Genomic DNA, 20645 nt, shown 5'->3' on the forward strand with positions numbered 1-20645 from the left:
GCATGCTACCTGGCACATATTAGGTCTTTAATAAATATATTTTGCGTGAGTGGGTATCATAATTTTCTCAGAATCTACATAACCAAGATGCCAATGTCATGAATCTCTATATTAAGGACAATCCTTCTAAACAGCCTGGGTGCATGGTCCTTGGTAGGGCACACAGCAGTAACCTCTATCAGCAGTCACTGCTGCCAGGGACAGTCAGTGCCATAATTTTAACAGCAAGCCACCAATGTCACACCTCCTCCCCCCTCTCATACATACTCAGGACCACAAGAAGCAAACCCATCTTTGACACCACCTCAAATACTCGTTATAAGAAATGCATGCTTTTATTTCACTTACTGCTGATGACTCACAGCCAAAGATCCACAACAAGTCATCCAGATCTTTTTCACTGACTGTTTCATCAAGAGAAATACCAAGCTACAGAAATAAAAACAAAAGAGAAAAAAACATCAGCTCTAGACCCAAGAGAGGTCAAGGGTGAGAAGATGCTGGACAAAAATCCCAGTCCTTTTAAAATATCAGGGTGCCAGTTGGTTACCGAATTGGCCCTTAGGTGAAAGGGACTAAGACCAGCCCCAGACTTCACAGGATTTAGTCTTATAAGCCACTTCTGGACTCTAACACCGTGATGGTTGCAGAATACTACTATTGGTACTGGATATCCTCACCTTTTTCTTCCCTTAACTTGCTTTATTATATCATTTATCAGGGCCTTTACCTTGAAAAGTCATATTGTGAAGAGAGAAGTAAGAAAATATGTGCCTAAAAGTCTCCTTTATGAAAACACAGTCTTAAGGGAAGATGAGAATCAAATATCCTTTGAAGGATTACAATGTTCCTAAACTAGAAATGAAAATGGTTTATTAAAAAAAAATAGATTGGGGTGCGGGGGTGGGCTAGAAGGGGTCATTGTGAGAAAAAAAGGGGATATATGAATATTTTTAACAGTAAAGAATATTTTTTTAAAAAACAGATTATGCCCAGAGTTCCAATATTGATTTTTTTAACATGTTAAGCACCAAGCCTGTTTTGTCTTCCTTTCCGGAAAGTATAGTGTCAGTCACTATACTTTATTTAACACGAGTTAAATAAAGAGAAAAACTTTTAATGACAAAAGTCATGAAAATTTATGCAATAAAAAAGTCATGAAAACCTAGAGACTTTGTTAAAAAGAAAACAAACACCTGAAAGTTTGACTTACTGTGCCATCCTCAAAAAGCCGAAAATTGATTTGCCTCTGAGCAGCTCTGCTCAAAACCTCCTTCACTGAGCAGCCACACTGAATCTTCAAAGTGTCAAAGAACAGGTCGTGCTGGAGTTGATGCCCCGCTCGCTTGAGACCTAAACAAGAGAGGAGGATCAACCAGATTCCCCCACAGAAACCTGCTCCTCCACCACTGATATTTTCCAGAGAAATAAAGATTAAAATCCTACTAAAACAGTCTGTTCTTGTCCTACCCAGTGTTTTGTGGCTGCTTACAAAATTAAATGCTTATTACTATGCTACAGAAAATTGTAAAAAAAAAAAAATATATATATATATATATAAAAGCCTAACATGCAAATTGTCCCCTTGGAAGTTCGACCGGGAGACCGGGAGTTCGATTGCTCACTATGATGTATGCTGACCACCAGGGGACAGCGCGGAACAAAGGAAGGCCCCAGCCAACAGCCGGAAGGCCCCGATCAGCCCTGATCACCGGCCAGGCCTAGTGATCCTACCCGTGCACAAATTTCGTGCACCCGGCCTCTAGTCCTATATAATAAAAGTCTAATATGCTAAGTGTCCGGTCATCCAATTGGCCATTCAATCAATCAAAGTATAATATGCTAATGATATGCTAAGGCTGCTCAACCACTTGCTATGACGTGCACTGACCATCAGGAGGCAGATGCTCCGGCCGGTAGGTTAGCTTGTTGCTGGGGTCCGGCCAATCAGGACTGAGTGAGATGGGCCAGACACACCCTGGAGCCCTCCTGTGGTCCCTCCCTGGCTGGCCAACTTCCCGCGTCCCTCTCTGGTCCTAATCGTGCACCAGTGGGGTCCCTTGGCCTGGCCTGCGCCCTCGCACAATCTGGGACCCCTCGGGGGATGTCAGAGAGCCGGTTTCAGCCCAACGGCGGAAAAACTGGTCACTATGACACACACTGACCACCAGGGGGCAGACGCTCAATGCAGGAGCTGCCCCCTGGTGGTCAGTGTGTTCCCACAGGGGGAGCGCTGCTCAGCCAGAAGCCGGGCTCACGGCTAGCGAGCGCAGTGGTGGTGGTGAGAGCCTCTTCTGCCTCCACGGCAGCACTAAGGATGTCCAAGGGCTCCTGGACTGCGAGAGTGCGCAGGCCGGCCTGAGGGACCCCCTGAGTGCATGAATTTCGTGCACCGGACCTCTAATATATATATATAAAAAAGGAAGAAAAGTCACCATAATCACCATCCAGAAATAACTAGTGGTTACGTTCTCGTATATATTCCTCTAGTTGTGTGTGTGTGTGTGTGTGTGTGTGTGTGTGTGTGTGTGTGTGTATGTGTGATAGATCACATACATATATTTCTTTAACTTAAAAAAAATTTAATATATCATCAACATGTTGCTTTTCTCAAAATCAAAACCCATATCATTGTTTTTAATGGCTGTATATGGTCAAACTTACAGATGTACTATAATGTAACTACTTTTTATTGGACATTTAGGCTATTTCCAAGATTGTGCTATTGTCAACAGTGTTTCAATGGAAACCCTTTATTTTCCTATTTTATTATTTCCTTTGGATTTATATGTAGAAGTAGAATTTCGGCATCAAATTATAGACATATTTTAAAAGCTTTTGACACATATTGTTTAAGTGTCCTTAAAAATAGAAGTCTTATCAATATCAGCATTCTTTTTCATCTTTGCCAGTGTGATGGTAGAAAAACTATTTTGCTGTTTCAATTTACATTTCTTTGAGTAATAGTGAGGTTGAAATTATATATATTTATTGAGTATGTGACTTTTAATTCTGTATAAAGAATTGAACCTACAGTGAGTTCTCAATTTCACTTACTCATGTTTATCAGTTTTGTTATACCCACAACTTTTTAAAAAAGATATGTGACTCACCTTCAGACAAAATCAAAGTGGCATTGTGTACCCTCCTAGCAATATGCTCCAGCCCTCGGGAACCGTGGTAGATTGCAAACATGGCAGCCATATTCGCCAAGAGAGCCTAAAATGACAAAGAGCATTTAAGGAATTATGTTCAACAATGTGATGGAAGACAATTAATAGAAGGGACTATTCTTTTGACTTGAGATGCCAAATTGGAAACAGAGACAAAACAAAATGATCAGATTTCCTGCATTCTCTATGATACCTGGGGACCATTTATAACACGGCTGAACACCTGAGGGAAAGACACAGCATCCAAGATACTGTGGACTCACTATGTTAAACCTTCAAATATGACCATTATAAAGGGGTTCATACATGCAGTATAATCATGTCATCCATAAAGGGGAAGATCAGGCTGTCACAGACATCGAGATACAAAATTTAATGTTGGAATACAGAGGAGCCATAAAGACCTCAGTGGGGAAAAGTGACATCTAAGAATTTTATACTCAAACAGTTCTTCAAGGATAAAAAGAACAAAAGTTTTCAAAACAGAGGAACTCGGGGACTACAATTCTTCTGAGGCCTTCAATACATCAGTAGAAGGTGAATTTCAATAACCAAGAGATAAATGGAGAATCTGTGGCAAAGATGACAGTGCAGTTGTTACAGGTAGAAATCTGGAGTCAAAGACAGAGAGTGTTCAAGGAACAGCTCAAAATATATCAGTCATCTTTTAACAAAGAGAATAATTTCACGCTTTCAAAGAGAATGACACTGGAGTGGTCACTTGTTTAATGAAATCAATCTTGCAAAGGAAATACATGAAATGAAACAGACAACAGAGAGTTAAAAGATCTCCAGAATGAGAAGGTGAAACTCAGAGAAGACAGAGTATAGCTATCTTCAGGGTAAACATCACTTTAATATTGGCAGAAAAAGAGATCTTTCATAATCCAGTTTAATAATGAAATATCAGCTATACATAAACTGGAAGAAATAAAAAAGAATTAACAGCCCCAGCCAGCATGGCTCAGTGGTTGAGCATTGACCTATGAACCAGGAGGTCACAGTTTGATTCCTGGTCAGGGCACATGCCTGGGTTGTGGGCTCGATCCTCAGTGGGGGGCGTACAGGAGGCAGCTGATAAATGATTATCTCTCACAATTGATGTTTCAATCTCTCTTCCTCTCCCTTCCTCTCCGAAATCAATAAAATATATAATATATTTTTTAAAAGAACTTGTTCATTGTAGACAGCCCAAGTTCACCTGGAGAATTAGAAAACTCTAATGCACTTATGATCAGACAGATACCTTCTGGGAGAAGATGGGAAGAAAGAATAAGACAGGGACAGTCAGCTGCAGAGGAAGGGAAAATATGTAAGCAGAGAATTCAACAAATGGAGTGTAAACTATAGATAGTAAAGGCATCATGTAAAGATCCATTAGATGTCAACAGAGGAAAAGCCTGTGACAACTGACTCCTTCCTGTGACACTAGAAGAGCTCTTACCTTCCTGAGGCAAAAAATAATATAAGAAAACCAACTGAAGAAACATCTCCAGCTCTGGACGGTTTGGCTCAGTGGATAGAGCTCTGGTCTGCAGACTAAAGGGTCCCAGGTTTGATTCCAGTCAAGGGCAGATGCCTGGGTTGCACGCTCGATCCCCACTAGGAGGCGTGCAGGAGGCAGCGGATCCATGATTCTCATTATTGATGTTTATATCTCTCTCCCTTTCCCTTCTTCTATGAAATCAATAAAAAAAATTTTTTTAAAAAGAAAGTAACGTCTCCAAAGACTGAACTAACTATAAGAAGACCTTATCAACTGCCAATGCCCTGAGAGGGCAGAGCACTGGACTGCCCATTGAGGTATCTGTGAGATCTCTCTCCTTCTCTGACCCTGACTGAAAGAGGTAGACTCAGAACAGACCACGTGCTCAGTGTGGCCTTCCACCTGACCCTAGAAGTTGGCTGGATATCAGAAAATACTGCTCCCCCTGGCCTGCGCCCTTGGGCAACTTCCTGGTAACTCCTCGTCTTTCATCCCACCCACTTTGGGAATGCCTCTCATGAGCTCCCAATGAGAGTACCCTGTGACCACGACCAGCTTGCCAGTGGGACCATCCCCTCAAGTATAGTCACCTAAAGCACACTCACTTTGCCCTCCTCACCCCATCCTGGAGGGCCTCCATCTGAGCCTGAAGAGAAGGGGCCCAGTCACCACCCATAATAAACCTGCCTGATGGACAAGAATGCTAGAGACCCTAAAGTGTGAAGCGTGTGCATACACAGAGCACCAGTAAAATACACGGTATTTTGTTTCTGACAAGACCACAAGGCTTCTCTACCAATAAGATCTTAACATTCCCAGTGGAGCATACATGAATGAACAATGAAGTGAATGAATGAGTAGCTCATGTCTATAAAATAGACTATAAGGCATTCAGGGGACAGGCCAGGTCTGTGACCTACCTGAGCAGTACAGATGTTGCTGGTAGCCTTGTCTCTCCGGATGTGTTGCTCCCTGGTTTGAAGAGCAAGACGATACACTTCTTTCCCGGTGGCATCTCTGGGCCAAGAAAAAAACATCCAATTAGCACAGGTAATCGCAGCACCAGGAATTGTCATAAATGGACCTGCTTTTTTCCTTCCCAGCTTGAAGTGAATTTAAGCAAATTTACTTGGGTACAAGGCCATAAAGAAACAACTTCCAAATCATCCCCTTCTAACTAGAACTACTAATTTTTAGGTTGTACTGTGGGGATTTGAGGAACCCAGATAGAGACATTAAGGCTGGGAAACTTGAAAGGAAATTTTCCAGGAATTACCCAGCCAAATATAATGATGGTGACTGAGGATTAATTATCACTCTGAGCTTCTTGGCAGACTCAGGAAAAAGAAATATCTGACAAAGAAAACAGCTTCTCTGTACTAGAAGTCTGAAATGACTATATAGCTATAAATTAAAATTATGTTAATCAGCTTACCACTTGTCTCTAATCAACATTTTCCCCTCCTGATACAATTAAAAATTTGGATAATCACAAATATTTAGCAGTCTCATCCTTTCTTTCAATACACTTTGGGGTCCATTTTTCAGAAAGGTAAGAAGTTCAATATAAAAATCAGCAGACAGCCTTGGCTGAATAGCTCAGTTGGTTAAAGCATCATCCTAATATGCTAAGGTTGCAGGTTCAATTCCTGGCCAGGGCACATTCAGGAATCAACCAATGAGTGCATAAGTAAGTGGAAAAATAAAAATCAGCAAACAATAATTAATATATTACATTTTTAAAATTGTAACGCCCTGTGCCTCATCTTGTCTGGTGAAGACATCACTGGGAAAAAAGCTAATGTGAGAATACTTGAAGAAACTTATTTTTACACTAAAAAACAAGGCGCCTTTTGCTACCCTGTGGCAAACTGAGAGTACTTTTAAACTTCCCATCACCATCATTCACTACTCCAAACTATTCACTTACATCAGTGTATCAGTTTTTATGAAGGGTCAAAAAGATCATGCTAAATTTCCCAATAATGGCATGGCATTCACACCTGCCGGTGTGGCTCAGTTGGTTGGAGCACTGTCCCATGCACTGAAGGGTCTCAGGTTTGATTCCCAGTCAGGGCACATACCAGGTTTCAAGTTTGTCCCCCAGGGGTGAATATATTTTCCTCTCAGATCGATGTTTCTCTCTCTCCCTTTATTTCTAAAATCGATAGAAAACATGTCCTCAGGGGAGGATAAAAAAAATAATAAAGAATAATCATGGCATTCATCTAAAATCTTTTATGGATTTAAGAGAAGAAGGGAGAGGGAGAGAGAAAAAGAAGCATCAATGATGAGAAGCATTAATTGGCTGCCTCCTGCACACCCCTTTACTGGGGATCAAGCCTGCACCCTGGGCATGTGTCCTGACCAGGAATTGAACCATGACCTCCTGGTTCATAGGTCAATGCTCAACCACTGACCCACACCAGCCGGGCTAAATTATTAATCTGGGGAGCTTCGTCAATGAGAAGCACTCAAGAAAGTACTTGTGGAAATTGGTCCAATGGCCGAGTGGCGGGCCTCTAGGTAATAATGTGGATCTCACTCAATATGTGCATGATCATCTCTTATTGCACTTATCTTTACATAACTGTGTAGCATAATACTTTTGAGAAAGAAAATGATTAGATATAAAACACATCTAAAATAACTGTGTAGCCGTAACCGGTTTGGCTCAGTGGATAGAGCATCGGCCTGGGCTCCGCTGGCCTTTAGAGGAGGCCGCGCCCGCAGGCCCATGGCTGCGGGCTCACCAGCGGTCATGCTGCCGGCCATGGTGGTGGAGGAGCTCCTGAGCGAGATGGCCCCGGCGGTGCGGGAGAGCGCGCACCTTCCTGATGAGCATCTATTATTGCTGAAGTTTGTCTTTGGCTCATCAGCCCTCCAGGCCTTGGACGTAGTTGATCGACAGTCCATCACTTTAATCTCATCACCCAGTGGGAGGCATGTTTACCAGGTGCTTGGAAGTTCTGGTAAAACATACACATGTTTGGCTTCTTGTCATTACTGTTCATGTCCTGCGTTTGCCTTCTCCGTGCTCCGGAAGAGTGACAGCCTGCTGTGCAAGCATCTCTCAGCAGTTTATCTTAGTCAGGTTATGGGGACCTGTCAGCAGCTAAGTGTTTCAGATAAGCAATTGACGGACATATTATTTATGAAGAAGAAACAAGAAGCATATTCTGCAAGGGATATTGCAGAAGCAGCTGACGTGGTGAACAAACAGATGAAAAAGATCTTACAGCCTAGGAAACCTCAACCCTGTGTCCCCAAAGCGTGAGGTGCTAGTGAGTGAATGCTGTGTGAGAAGGCCACAATATTGCAGTGTTCTGTGGTGAGCAGAGCCTTTTGTTACGATGAGGTGTGGCAAATAAACTATGAAGATTTTTCTGCTACTTGGGAAAAAAAAATTAAAAAAATAAAATATTCAGTCTCTCAAAGCACTCTTCAACTTTAGTAAATTTATATATGTAACCTCAGAACAACTATGGCATGGATTACACACACACTTTTTCAAACATGTACAGACTCATGGCATTTGAGAAGAGGAACTAACTAGTTCACACCCCAAATAGATTCTCCCTTCTGAATCTATGTTGTACACATCTTTAATCAACCCCAAGTGACCCCGTTAGGTTTAAAGAACAACCAACAACTTTTGTGATCAAGAGAAGGAACAGGGGCCCGGCCAGTGTGGCTCAGCGGTTGAGCATCAACCTATGAACCAGGAGGTCACGGTTCGATTCCCAATCAGGGCTCATGCCCAGGTTTTGGGCTCGATCCCCAGAGTGGGGCATGCAGGAGGCAGCCAATCAACGATTCTCCCTCATCATTGATGTTTCTATCTGTCTCTCCCTCTCCCTTCCTCTCTCTGAAATCAATAAGAAATTGTATTATTTTTAAAAAGAGAGGAGCAGGGAAAATCATGGCCACGATAAAAAAGGAGAAACATGAGTTGCTTTACCTTGTAACTCCCACCATTCTTCCAGGCATCATCCTCACCAAGCTTTCTCTGACGGCAAAAAAGGCTGCATGCGGTCCACCATAGCCGAGTGGCACCCCAAATCTCTGTGAGCTGCCAAGGGCGATGTCTACCCCAAATTCTCCAGGAGGCCTCAAGATACACAGAGCTAAAAGGTCAGTAGCACAGCAAGCCAAGCTCTAGAAAGGAAACGAGAAAGTGGACAAGGTTGTTACCTTCCCTGAGAGTAGTGATAGAGCAGCCAATCACCTCCATTACAAGCAGACTGGCAGAGTTGGTTCCTATTACGTGAACTTCACTTATTCATTCACTTAAAATATTTACTGAGTGCTTTTTATGTGCCAGGGATCAATAAATAAAACAAACTTGAAACTCCCATTTGACCCTGTGATCCCACTTCTAGGAATATATCCCAAGAAACCAGAAACACCAATCAGAAAGGATATATGCATCCATATGTCATAGCAGCACAATTCACCATAGCTAAGATCTGGAAACAGCCTAAGTGCCCATCAGTAGATGAATGGATTAGAAAACTGTGGTACATCTACACGATGGAATACTATGCTGCTGTAAAAAAGAAGGAACTCTTACCATTTGCAACGGCATGGATGGAACTGGAGAGCATTATGCTAAGTGAAATAAGCCAGTCAATGAAGGAAAAATACCACATGATCTCACTCATTCATGGATAATAAAGACCATTATAAACTTATGAACAAAAATAGATACAGAGGCAGAGCTGCCTCAAACAGATTGTCAAACTGCAGCGGGAAGACCGGGGAGAGTAGGGGGGCAGAAGGGGGAGTGGGTAAGAGATCAACCGAAGGACTTATATGCATGCATATAAGCATAACCAATGGACATAAGACACTGGGGGTAGGGGAGGCCAGGGGATTATCAAGGGCGGGGGGAAAAAGGAGACATATGTAATACCCTTTGTAATACTTTAAGCAATAAAACAATTAAAAAATAAATAAATAAAGAAGCATAACAAAATAAAAAAATAAAAAACTTGAATAAAGGAGGAAGGAAAAAGACAGCTTTACCATTCCAAGTGATAACAGTATGTAAATTAAGGCACACCAGAACCGATAATTCAAAGTTGAGACACACCTCCATGGACCCCACAAGGAGAGGTTTGCTTACCCCAGTCTGATGGGCTCTCTCCACGAGTTCAGTAAAGTCTTCCACCTTCCCCTCAGTGTCTGGGTACTGGAACAGCACTCCACTGACATCTTTCCCACTGAAGTCCATTTCGTGGAATAACTTCAACTCAATGAGAACTCCAGCATATCTGGAAAGAGAGAAGACAAAGAACAATCATGTTTTTGGTTTGTAAGGAAAAATCAAATAGCCTACAGTTTCTTATCCATAATATAGCATTCATAATCTGTGTCCTTTCTCAATGCCCACCCACCACCACATCCCAACACACACACACACACACACACACACACACACACACACACACATCCCTCATACCCAGACCTTCAGTGGTAACAGTGTTTCAAGCCAACTCAATTGCATCCAACAGCTCAGCTTCTGTTTTTCTCAACCACAGGCACTACTCCCCTTTCCTGCCAGAACCAGCTCCTGAGACAAGACCAGAAACATTGCCTCGTAGGGCTAAAGAACCAATATCTGTAACAGCAGCGCCATTGCCACTTTCACTTTGGATAAGTCTTAGGTCAGCGGTTCTCAACCTTCCTAATGCCGCGACCCTTTAATACAGTTCCTCATGTTGTGGTGACTCCCAACCATAAAATTATTTTCGTTGCTACTTCATAACTGTAATTTTGCTACTGTTATGAATCGTAATGTAAATATCTGATATGCAGGATGTATTTTCATTGTTACAAATTGAACATAATTAAAGCATAGTGGTTAATCACAAAAACAATATGTAATTATATGTGTTTTCCGATGGTCTTAGGCGATCCCTGTGAAAGGGTCATTTGACCCCCAAAGGGGTCGCGACCCACAGGTTGAGAACCGCTGTCTTAGGTGAATAGAAAATCATCAGTAAGACATGGAGGAGACAGACCTTCCTTTAGGTTCCTAAAACCATCTAATTCCAACATCTGTGAGAAACCCCTTCGGAAGGGATGGTGGCATGGGTAGCAGGAAGATTACCCAGCTTTTATAAGGAGAAAGCAAATAAATACACCCACAAGTGGTAGTTGTGCAATATTTGTGTGATCTCATTGCCACACCTACTAGTCAATACAATACGCTTTCTTCTACATCATTCTACACTTAGAACAGACTACAACTATGAACACACACAAAATCTTCACAGTTGTGTGAGAATTCCATTTCCCCCCTCTGTTTTTCAAAGTTTCTGCAACATAGTTGAAATTTTTTAAATTTTCTTTTTACAAAAACAAACAAAAAACCCACATGATAATAGAAAGCAAAGGCAATTAAAAGCACTGTGTATTTTCTCCTCAATTCTGACACCGTTTACTTACCAGCAAGATCCTGGGAAGAGAGTGGGAGGGAAAGTAAAACTCAACAACCCCAATTTAAACCAGGTTCACCTCCAATCGGTTTGGAAGTAAGGAAGAGAACCAGTCAAGATGAGCATGATGGTGCCCCTAGTTCAAAATGTGAATAAAAGTAATTACTTGGCTCGCGTCTGGATGACAGCTATTGTCTGTGGGTGGCAACGAGGGTCAACAAAAAACTTCCTCCTCTTGGTGTGTCTGTTGAAAAGGAAAATCACATTCAAGCATGAACATTAAAGAAATCAGAGTACTTCTAAGAATGCAAAGCAAAGATGGTACTTAGGGGAATTCCGAGCATAGCATTGTGGATCCCCAAAAAAAGGACTGCTATGGAAAGTAACCTCACAGGGTGATCTGATCCTTAATTCCCAACTGGGAAGGCCATGGTGGGTAGTCATGCTCCAGGCATATAATTTCTTTAGAAAAAGGTTTACCTTTGCCTTAAGCAAGCCCTGCCCACTGTTTCTGAGCCTCTCGATTAAAACACCTTTGAAATAAGCCCTAATGTGAAGAAAGCACATAATCTTAACTATCCTGTAATCCCATCCCCATCTCTCTCTTTCCCAGCTCCATGTAATCTTCCTTACATTCCCTCCGTAATTTCAAATGCATAAAAGGAGCTGCAAACCTGTTATTCTCCCGAGCATTTGAGATCTTGCTCCCTGGCATCATTTGGACTCAAATACACTCTTATGAAAATTCTTCACAGGGTTAGACGTTTCTTATTTCGACAGTATCAAAAACACTGGGGCAATAATGATCAAGGAGCTTTACTGAATAGATTTCCACTGAAATCCAAGTCCTATCCTATTTAGCAAAATTGGTGGTGGTAAATGGGAGAACACATGGATGAGGAAGAGAAATGATGACCATAAATGAAAAGCTAGGAAGAATAACCATAGAAGTGAGTGGGCAGCATTCCTTTGTAGCTGTTTATCCATCACAGGAGGAAGAGCCCCCAAGGCGACCTGGGAAGCAGAAGGGCCTCTAGCTGCAATTTAGAGGCCTCCATACCTGTGTTGAGCGAGTTTGGTTTGAGCGAGTTTGGGGCTCACCACCTCTCTAATTTGCGGAAGCCAAGAGACTTACATGGGCATTCAGGACCAGAAGCACAAAACCTCAGACAAATACACCATGAGTGTGGGCAGATTTCCCAACCAGACGACCATCTACATGAGAATTCTCCAGGTAGATAGAGCAAATGTGCTCACAAGGCAAAGAAAGAAAAAAGGTGAGGAACTGGAGAGCAATGAATTAACTATACACCATGACCCAGACATTCTACCTCTAGGCACACATCCTCAGGAAATAATCAGAGCTTTTGACAAAGAGGAGAGAGTCTGGAAGATGCCCCTTACCCTGACAGTCTCACCCTGGGCCTCTCACCTGTGGCATAGCTGCATCGCCTCTGCAGCTGCGGTCGCCTCATCCAGCAGGGATGCGTTGGCCATGTCCATGCCTGTGATGTCACACACCATGGTCTGGTAATTCAGTAAACTCTCCAGTCTCCCCTGAGACACCTCTGGCTGGTACGGAGTATACTGGGTGATCCTGTGAGGGAAATAAAGGACATGTCCATACTGTGGCTCCACTGCTCAGAAAAGGTCACCAAATGTCTTCATTTTAGAAATCATGATCTGAAAATTAACTTTACCACTCTTAAGAATTATATATAATGGGTCAGTAAGCTTCCCTTTTTGCCTCTATAAGAAAGCTCAGAATTAAATTATAATAATATTATTCTTTGTTTGGAGATAATCAGTACTTATTTTTCTATTCCTCTAAGTGATTTTTAAAATTTTACATTTCTATTTTATCATTTTCTCTATAAATTTTATTTATTGATTTTAAAAGGGGAGAGATACAAATTGAACATAATGAAAGCATAGTGATTAATCACAAAAACAATATGTAATTATATATGTGTTTTCCGATGGTCTCAGGCGACCCCTGTGAAAGGGTTGTCCGACCCCCAAAGGGGTCGCAACCCACAGGTTGAGAACCGCTGCTCTAAGTGATTTTCAAAATTTTACATTTCTATTTTATTATTTTCTCTATACATTTTATTTATTGATTTTAGAGGAAGAGAGAGAGAGAAACATCAATTTGTTGTTCCACTTATTTATGCATTCATTGGTTATTTCTTGTATGTGCCCTGACCAGGGATCAACCCCACAACCTTGGCACAGCAGATGATGCCCTAAGCAACTGATTTACCCGGCCAGGGCTACAGCTCTATTTTAATGATCTTTTGTATGTGTTTTATTGTAAGCTGGCTCTTACAATCCACTTGAGTCTACCTATGATATTATAAACAGAAATTTCACTTCCTATTATCTTTCTTCTATCTAAAAAGCTCACCCCATTTACAGTTCACAATAGGAACATATTCAAGAATTTTATATCTAATACTCAAACTTGTTTATTGGGCAGAGAATATTTGTTTTACACTATCCAGAAGTTCTATATGCTCCTAAGAAATTAATAGAGTTTCATTTTAAAATTTTCACTATCCAATTATTAAGAGTCTATGGACGTTAACTCCATAACTATCAATATCAAGGATAAAAATGGTTAGAAGGCAGCATAAATATGAATTCTAATCTTATGAATTAATCTTTGGTTAATCTCCTCCAGTTATTAACCAAATATGTATCTTTAAGTGTGTAAGGTAACACATTCAATACCTTTATCTTTTTTTTTCATTCCTTCATTCATTCACTCACCCTACAAATATTTACTTCATGCTTATAAAAAGAAATATGATAGCTTCTGGTGACAGCTAATAAGTACAATGGGTAACAGTAATGGGGGAAAGGAGACAATAAATGAAAGAAATTATTTCAGAGTTATATTTTAAAGAAAAGAAAATAATGCCCAGCTGTGGTGGCTCAGTGGATTGAGCATCGTCCCATGGACCAAGAGGTCCCAGGTTCAATTTCCAGTCAGGGCACATGCCCAGGTTGTGGGCTTGATCCTCAGTAGGGAGCATGCAGGAGGCAGCCAATCGGTGATTCTCTCTCACCATTGATGTTTCTATTTCTCTCTCCCTCTCCCTTCCTCTCTGAAATCAATAAAATATATTACTTATATATTTTAAAAATATTTTTTTTTAAAAAAAAGGAAAGAAGGTGATAGAATAGAGGGTGACTGAGGACTTAAGACAGAGCTGCTATTTCTTCACCAAGAATCCATTCCATCAAAGTGGGTCAGACTGGGGCCCTGGCTCTTGCATGTGATTGACATTGCTTCATATCTGTATTGTCTTGTCTTTCCAAGCCAGAAGAGTATAAGGCAAAAATGTTAGGCGTTTCGTTTTGTTTTTATTTGATTTTTTCAAGCCCTTCTCCTTTCTCCCTGTTCTGATCATCATGTTCAAGATATTTCCACCCATCTTTTAGTCTTCTTTTTTGAAAGCTTTGAAATCAATGTCTTCTTACCTTTGATGGGGAGTGGGGTAGGGAAGCTTGCCATACCAAGCAGTACAATGTCAAGACTGAAATTATTTTCCTGCAACTTTTATTGGTGTGTGTGTGTGTGTGCACAGCAGAGTAAATTTTTGCTTCAGTTAACTCCTTGAACAGCCTGGCTTAGGAAGTATAACTCCGTTTGCCAAATTCTAAGTGGGTGGTGAACTGGAATGAATAAGGCACGCCATACATGGCGCAGACAAAGTAGAAAGGGAATCTGAGCAGAAATGGAGTCACACAAAAGGCATAGACAAGGGGCAATTGTGACCTCAGATAGATAAGACTCACACACACATCAGGGCCGGCCACCATGAAGACATATGTTTAGATTGCCTGGTTAGCATTAAACTTTCATTTTACTCAGAATCACTGATTGACAAATAGATGCACAAACTTGCACACACGTGCACACATACACACATGTGCACATACCAGCTAGTCCATCTAATAAATGGGAAAGATTCATTATATCCATAAAGATAAATATAGACTATACAATAAGGAGAGGGAGCGATAAAGAGAGAGAGAGAGAGACGCTCCAAAGAACTCATCACAGCACTGAGTATAATATTGAAAAATAAGCAGCCCTTGCTGGTGTGACTCAGTTAGTTGGAAGGTTCAATTCCCAGTCAGGGTACATACATAGGTTGTGAGTTCAATCCCTGGTTGGGGCACATGCAGGAGGCAACCAACCAATGTTTCGCTCTCACATCGATGTTTTTCTCTCTCTTTCTCCCTCTACCTTCCTCCTGGTTCATGGGTCGGTGCTGAATCACTGAGCCACACTGGACAAGGGGTCTCTTTTCTTCTTGGTCTGTGACTTTTCTTTATACAGTTTTCCTTCAGCTTTATTGAGGAATAATTAATAAATAAAATTATATATATATGCATATATATATGTAAAGTGTGATGATTTGATATATGTATATTTTGTGAAGTGATTACCACAATCAGATTAATTGATTTCAGTGTCTTTTTCACATCATAGTCACATTTATATTTGAAGTAAGATTACACTCTATGAAAAGTTTAGTATCTTGTTTCTGCGCCCGCCCCCCCCCCCCCCCCCATTAATGTTATTCCATGGGCCATGGGCAGTTTCTGATAAGTTTAAATATTGTTCAACAACATAACTTTCATTATGTGGAATTAAATCATTTTTATCATAATTTATTTAACAAGGTCCCTAAAAGTTGAATACTACTTTTTGAAAAATATTATTCATTAAATGAATTGGGGTGATTACTTTTTGATTTAAATATTAGAAATAGTATACAATGAACCACCTCATCTTTGTCTTATTTTCTTAGGACAAATTTCTAGAAGTGGAATTTTGAATCATGAGATCATTAACTTTAAGGCTTTCGGTACATATTGCCATGTTCTCCTTAGAAAGATCATACCCAATGGTACTGCCTTAACTAGTGGAGTGCTTCCCAGGTTTCCCTGCATGTTCACAACCCTAAGAAGCCCTGGGTTTCAACTTTAATTCTTTAACTTGCTACTTATGAACTGGGACAAGTAACTAAAACACTCTCTACTAAATTCTCTTGGTGCCCTAGCTGGTTTGACTCAGTGGATAGAGTGTCAGCCTGTGGACTGAAGGGTCCCAGGTTCGATTCCAGTCAAGGGCATGTACCTTGGTTGCGGTCACATCCCCAGTAGTGGGTGTGCAGGAGGCAGCTGATTGATGTTTCTCTCTCATCAATGTTTCTAACTCTGTATCCCTCTCCCTTCCTCTCTGTAAAAAAAAAATCAATAAAATATATATTTAAATTCTCTTGGTGATCAATAGAGTTAACATCACCAATATCGTATTTTCTTAGTACTCAAATAAGATTAATGTACTCTATGGCGCATTTGAAAATGGTAAAATTCTGCCCAAATGTTGGTTGTTTTAAAAAGTTGTTTTTGGCCCTAACTGATTTGGCTCAGTGGATAGAGCATCGGCCTGAGGACTGAAGGGTCCCAGGTTCGATTCCGGTTGTGGGCACATCCCCAGTAGGGAGTGTGCAGGAGGCAGCTGATCAATGTTTCTCTCTCATTGATGTTTCTAACTCTCTATCCCTCTCCCTTCCTCTCTGTAAAAAAATCAATAAAAATATATATTTAAAAAAACTTTTAAAAAATTAAAAAAAAATAAAAAGTTGTTTTTGGCCTGGCCAGCGTGGCTCAGTGGTTGAGTGTTGACCTATGAACGAGGAGGTCACAGTTTGATTCCTGGTCAGGCACATGTCTGGTTGCCGGCTCCATCCCCAGTGTGGGGCATGCAGGAGGCAGCCGATCAATGATTCTCTCTCATCACTGAGGTTTCTATCTCTCTCTCCCTTTCCCTTCCTCTCTGAAATCAACAAAAATGTATTTTTTTTAGATGTTTTTGGCCTTGGCTGGATAGCTCAGTTGGTGAGAGGGTCGTCCCAATACACCAAGATTGTGGGTTAGATCCTCAGTCAGGGCACATACAAGAATCAACCAATGAATGTATAAATAAGTGGAACAACAAAACAATGTTTCTCTCTCCATCTCTATCTCAAATTAAAAAAAATAAATTTTAAAGAGTTATTTTCCCCCTCTATTTTGGCCCTTAAATAAATTTAAAAAGTCAACATAGACTTTTCCAAAAAAAATTCACTCATAGTTCTATTCAAATACTATTACTAGATAGTTCTACTTGGGATCTATTTTTTTCCTGGACATTCATTATATCCCATGTCAACTTTACATTTCCTGTTCTTCATCCAACTAGATCCCCAAATAAATGAGTTTCTCTTCTTGGATAGTCTATTCCTTGAAAGGTAGCACTCTCCTGCCAATTCTCAAGGAAGAAACTCTAGATCTTTTTCAGTCCCAAATAATAACCAATTGGCATTTGTCTTCCTTCTGAAATCTTATATCCACCCCTTTCTCCTTGGCTGCCATACAGCCAGCACAGTACTTAAAATAGGAAATCATTGAAGATTTGTGGCTCAAGTGTATGCATTTGACTCTCCTGCCCAAATGGGACAGCTCCCCATTACCTGCAGGAAGAAACCCCAAAGCTTTCAAGCATAGTCCTCCATACCTGAGACTGTTACTCCTTCCATCACAGACTTTGGGGTTTACTATTCCCCCCTCCCCCACCCCCACCCCCCACCCCCCATCCTTTGCTCAGCATTTCTCCTCTTGCTCAACCTTTATAGAAGTCCAAGCTTAGGCTGATGCTCATTAGAGAACTTTAAAATTGTTTTCTTGCAAAGATGACAAATATATGGACCCCCTTCTTATACTTGTAAACTTCTTCTATAATCTACAGGTTTTTACACTACTAAAATAAAACAGGCATGAAAGCCTTTCACAATCATCTGTTAAAGGACTCCTATATCAAGCTAGGAGATAACAAATAAACCCTCATGTGAGGATAAAAATGCTAGCGCAGGGCCTGCCATCTGCATACACAGGTTTAGTTGCCTCAACCGTTAGGCAAAACATGGTGATTAAGAAAATGTGTCTGTGATCCACAATGTCTATGTTCCAACTGACAGTTTAACTCAATTGGTTTGTGTTTCTAGATGTATTTTAATGTAAAAAAAAAAAAAGTACTTACATATCCAAGAAGGATTTTTTTTTCCTATTTAAATAGGATGCCTGCTGTATTCAACATGCATCAATACTATTCCAAAATAATCAGTATTCTCTATGATTTTGGCTGTGGCTTTCTTTTGGAATTGAGAAAGAGGGAGATGGGGAGGGGGCAGTTTGCAGTATAATAAACATTCATGAGATTCTCTCATTTTAATCCTGGTGCCAAAGTTACACAAAACAGAAATAAGCACAAAGAAAATGTAGACTTGTTTTTATATTAGCTACTGATATTATCAGCAGTCAAAAATTTGGAATGGTGGACCCCATAAAGTAAATTCTAGACCTGATGTAAATTTTCTTGCAAGAGCCCAAATGTTTGTGTTCTTTCAAGGCTATGCTCTCCATTTACTTTCACCTCACGTCCCCGGAATTTGTTGGTTCCATCTCTATGGAAACCATTCAGAGGGATGGTGAAGTCCACCACCCTCATGTGCACAGCTCTCCCTATCAGTGCTGGCGAGGTGAGCAGCACCCTCTGGCTCAGATCTGCTTTCGGAGAACAGAAAGGAACACTATTTAAAATGCACCCAAAAAACAGGACTGAAAAGCAAAGAACACTGCCTCCCTCTCACACGGCTGGCGGCTCCTAAAGTAAATTAACACATCAGCTCACAGCCAGGAACCAATATGGTGAAAGCTCTGTATGGCCACCAAGAGCGAAGGCCGCTGGCCAGTGTTCAGACAACCGAATGCTACAGCCCGTCTGTGTACTTATTTGTAAAGGGGAAGAAAGACTGGCCACTTGCTTTTGAAATCAAACTTGGAGTTTACCATTCAAACTTTCACCAGTACCACAGTGGAAAGATGCCCTCCGCAATGCAAATACTTTCACACACACACAACAAAAGCTGAAAGACTAGTTTTTTGACATTTCTTTCCTGTCTTGTTATTAATAAAGAAATGGAGTGTGTTGTAACTAAGAGCTCTGGATGGGGATGGCAAGGCAGGAGTGATTATGCCAACAGATCTGGCTCCTTTAATGATGGGATACAAGTAACTGCATCTAGGACCAAGCACTCTCACCAACCAGGACTACCTGTGCATTTTTGCAAAAGCAGACAAAAGATGCAAAGGTGCTATGCTGCCCACCCAGCCTACCCTATGCCATGAGCTAAATAAATGGCTTGGTCCTCAAAACTACAAGTCTGGATTTGAGGCAGCAGGTGAGGGCTGGCTGTACTGATGGCCAAACACCCTCGCTCATTACACAGAAATGAGAATACTGCTCACTCACAATTCAATTTAATTCTGACAAAATTTTATTAAATATATTTTTTAAAGTTGCAAAGTGCTCAGCAAACATTTAAGGTTTACTGCTGGGGAGTGTGCACCTGATATTTCAATAACTCATATGGAGATAAATTTCATGATTTCCCATAGGGAAGCCTACTTTCCCTTTACTAAAGTTGATTCGTTTTTAATATATGCTAACCTAAAAGACAATCTCTGAGCCCTGGCCGGGTAGTTCAGTTGATGAGAGCATCATCTCCAGACACCAAGGTTGTGGGTTTGATCCCCAGACAGGACACATACAAGAATTAACCAATGAATATATAAATAAGTGGAACATGCCGAAACCGGTTTGGCTCAGTGGATAGAGCATCGGCCTGCGGACTGAAGGGTCCCAGGTTCAATTCCGGTCAAGGGCATGTACCTGGGTTGCGGGCACATCCCCGGTGGGGATGTGCAAGAGGCAGCTGATCGATGTTTCTCTCTCATCGATGTTTCTAACTCTCTATCCCTCTCCCTTCCTCTCTGTAAAAAATCAATAAAATATATTTAAAAAAAATAAATGTGTTAAATAGTTGAAATTTTACTCATTATTCAGCACTACCTCATTTTTCTAGTATATAAAACTATTATGATTATTTTTTTAAATTTTCCAAATAGAATTTTAAAGAGTAGGAAGCTGCAATCAAAAAAGTGCACAATGACTATATATTAGAAATTAATTTTAAAAATACTTATTGAATGTATGAAGTACATTAGCAAAATGTAAGACAAATATACAAAATTACACATTAGAATATGTACATGTTCATTATTATGACAAAATAAGACTCAAATGAAAGCATTTGAAAAACCTAATAAAGAGTATTTGATTTTTTTTAATGAAATACTGTAATAGGGAAGAATCCTACAATTACAATGTCTTAAAATGAGGATTTAATTATCACTCACACAGTATGTATATGTGGGTTGGCTACAGCTTTTCTTCAGGCAGTTGCTAGGCTTCGGGCTTAGATTGTTTCACATCATAGATTTGCTGCATTTCAGCTATGATTGACATGTCTCTTTATTCCAGAACACAGGAAAAGTAATATTATCTGTACAGTTCCTGAGCATTCTTCAGTAAAATGGAAGAATAAGAGTAGGTGTAGACATGGAATACATATAGTTTCTGCT

At 40.6% G+C, this 20645-nt stretch overlaps 1 protein-coding gene and 1 pseudogene across 1 annotated transcript in view; one reads left to right on the forward strand and one right to left on the reverse strand.

Annotated features, from left to right (window-relative positions):
- The window catches only part of GLDC (glycine decarboxylase), a 75643-nt gene that overhangs the window by 38420 nt on the left and 16578 nt on the right, over window positions 1-20645 (reverse strand). Inside the window, exons 3-10 of the mRNA XM_006104020.3 lie at window positions 12535-12699; window positions 11269-11346; window positions 9788-9935; window positions 8621-8817; window positions 5580-5676; window positions 3114-3219; window positions 1214-1353; window positions 349-429 (exon numbers count right to left, since the gene is read on the reverse strand). Coding sequence (XP_006104082.1) covers window positions 349-429; window positions 1214-1353; window positions 3114-3219; window positions 5580-5676; window positions 8621-8817; window positions 9788-9935; window positions 11269-11346; window positions 12535-12699 — 1012 coding nt within the window. The remainder of the gene's footprint in view (window positions 1-348; window positions 430-1213; window positions 1354-3113; window positions 3220-5579; window positions 5677-8620; window positions 8818-9787; window positions 9936-11268; window positions 11347-12534; window positions 12700-20645) is intronic.
- LOC102422941 lies at window positions 7397-7936 on the forward strand (annotated as a pseudogene).

This window comes from Myotis lucifugus, unplaced genomic scaffold (genome assembly GCF_000147115.1).
Source record: "Myotis lucifugus unplaced genomic scaffold, Myoluc2.0 scaffold_533, whole genome shotgun sequence".
Classification (NCBI taxonomy): Eukaryota; Metazoa; Chordata; class Mammalia; order Chiroptera; family Vespertilionidae; genus Myotis; species Myotis lucifugus.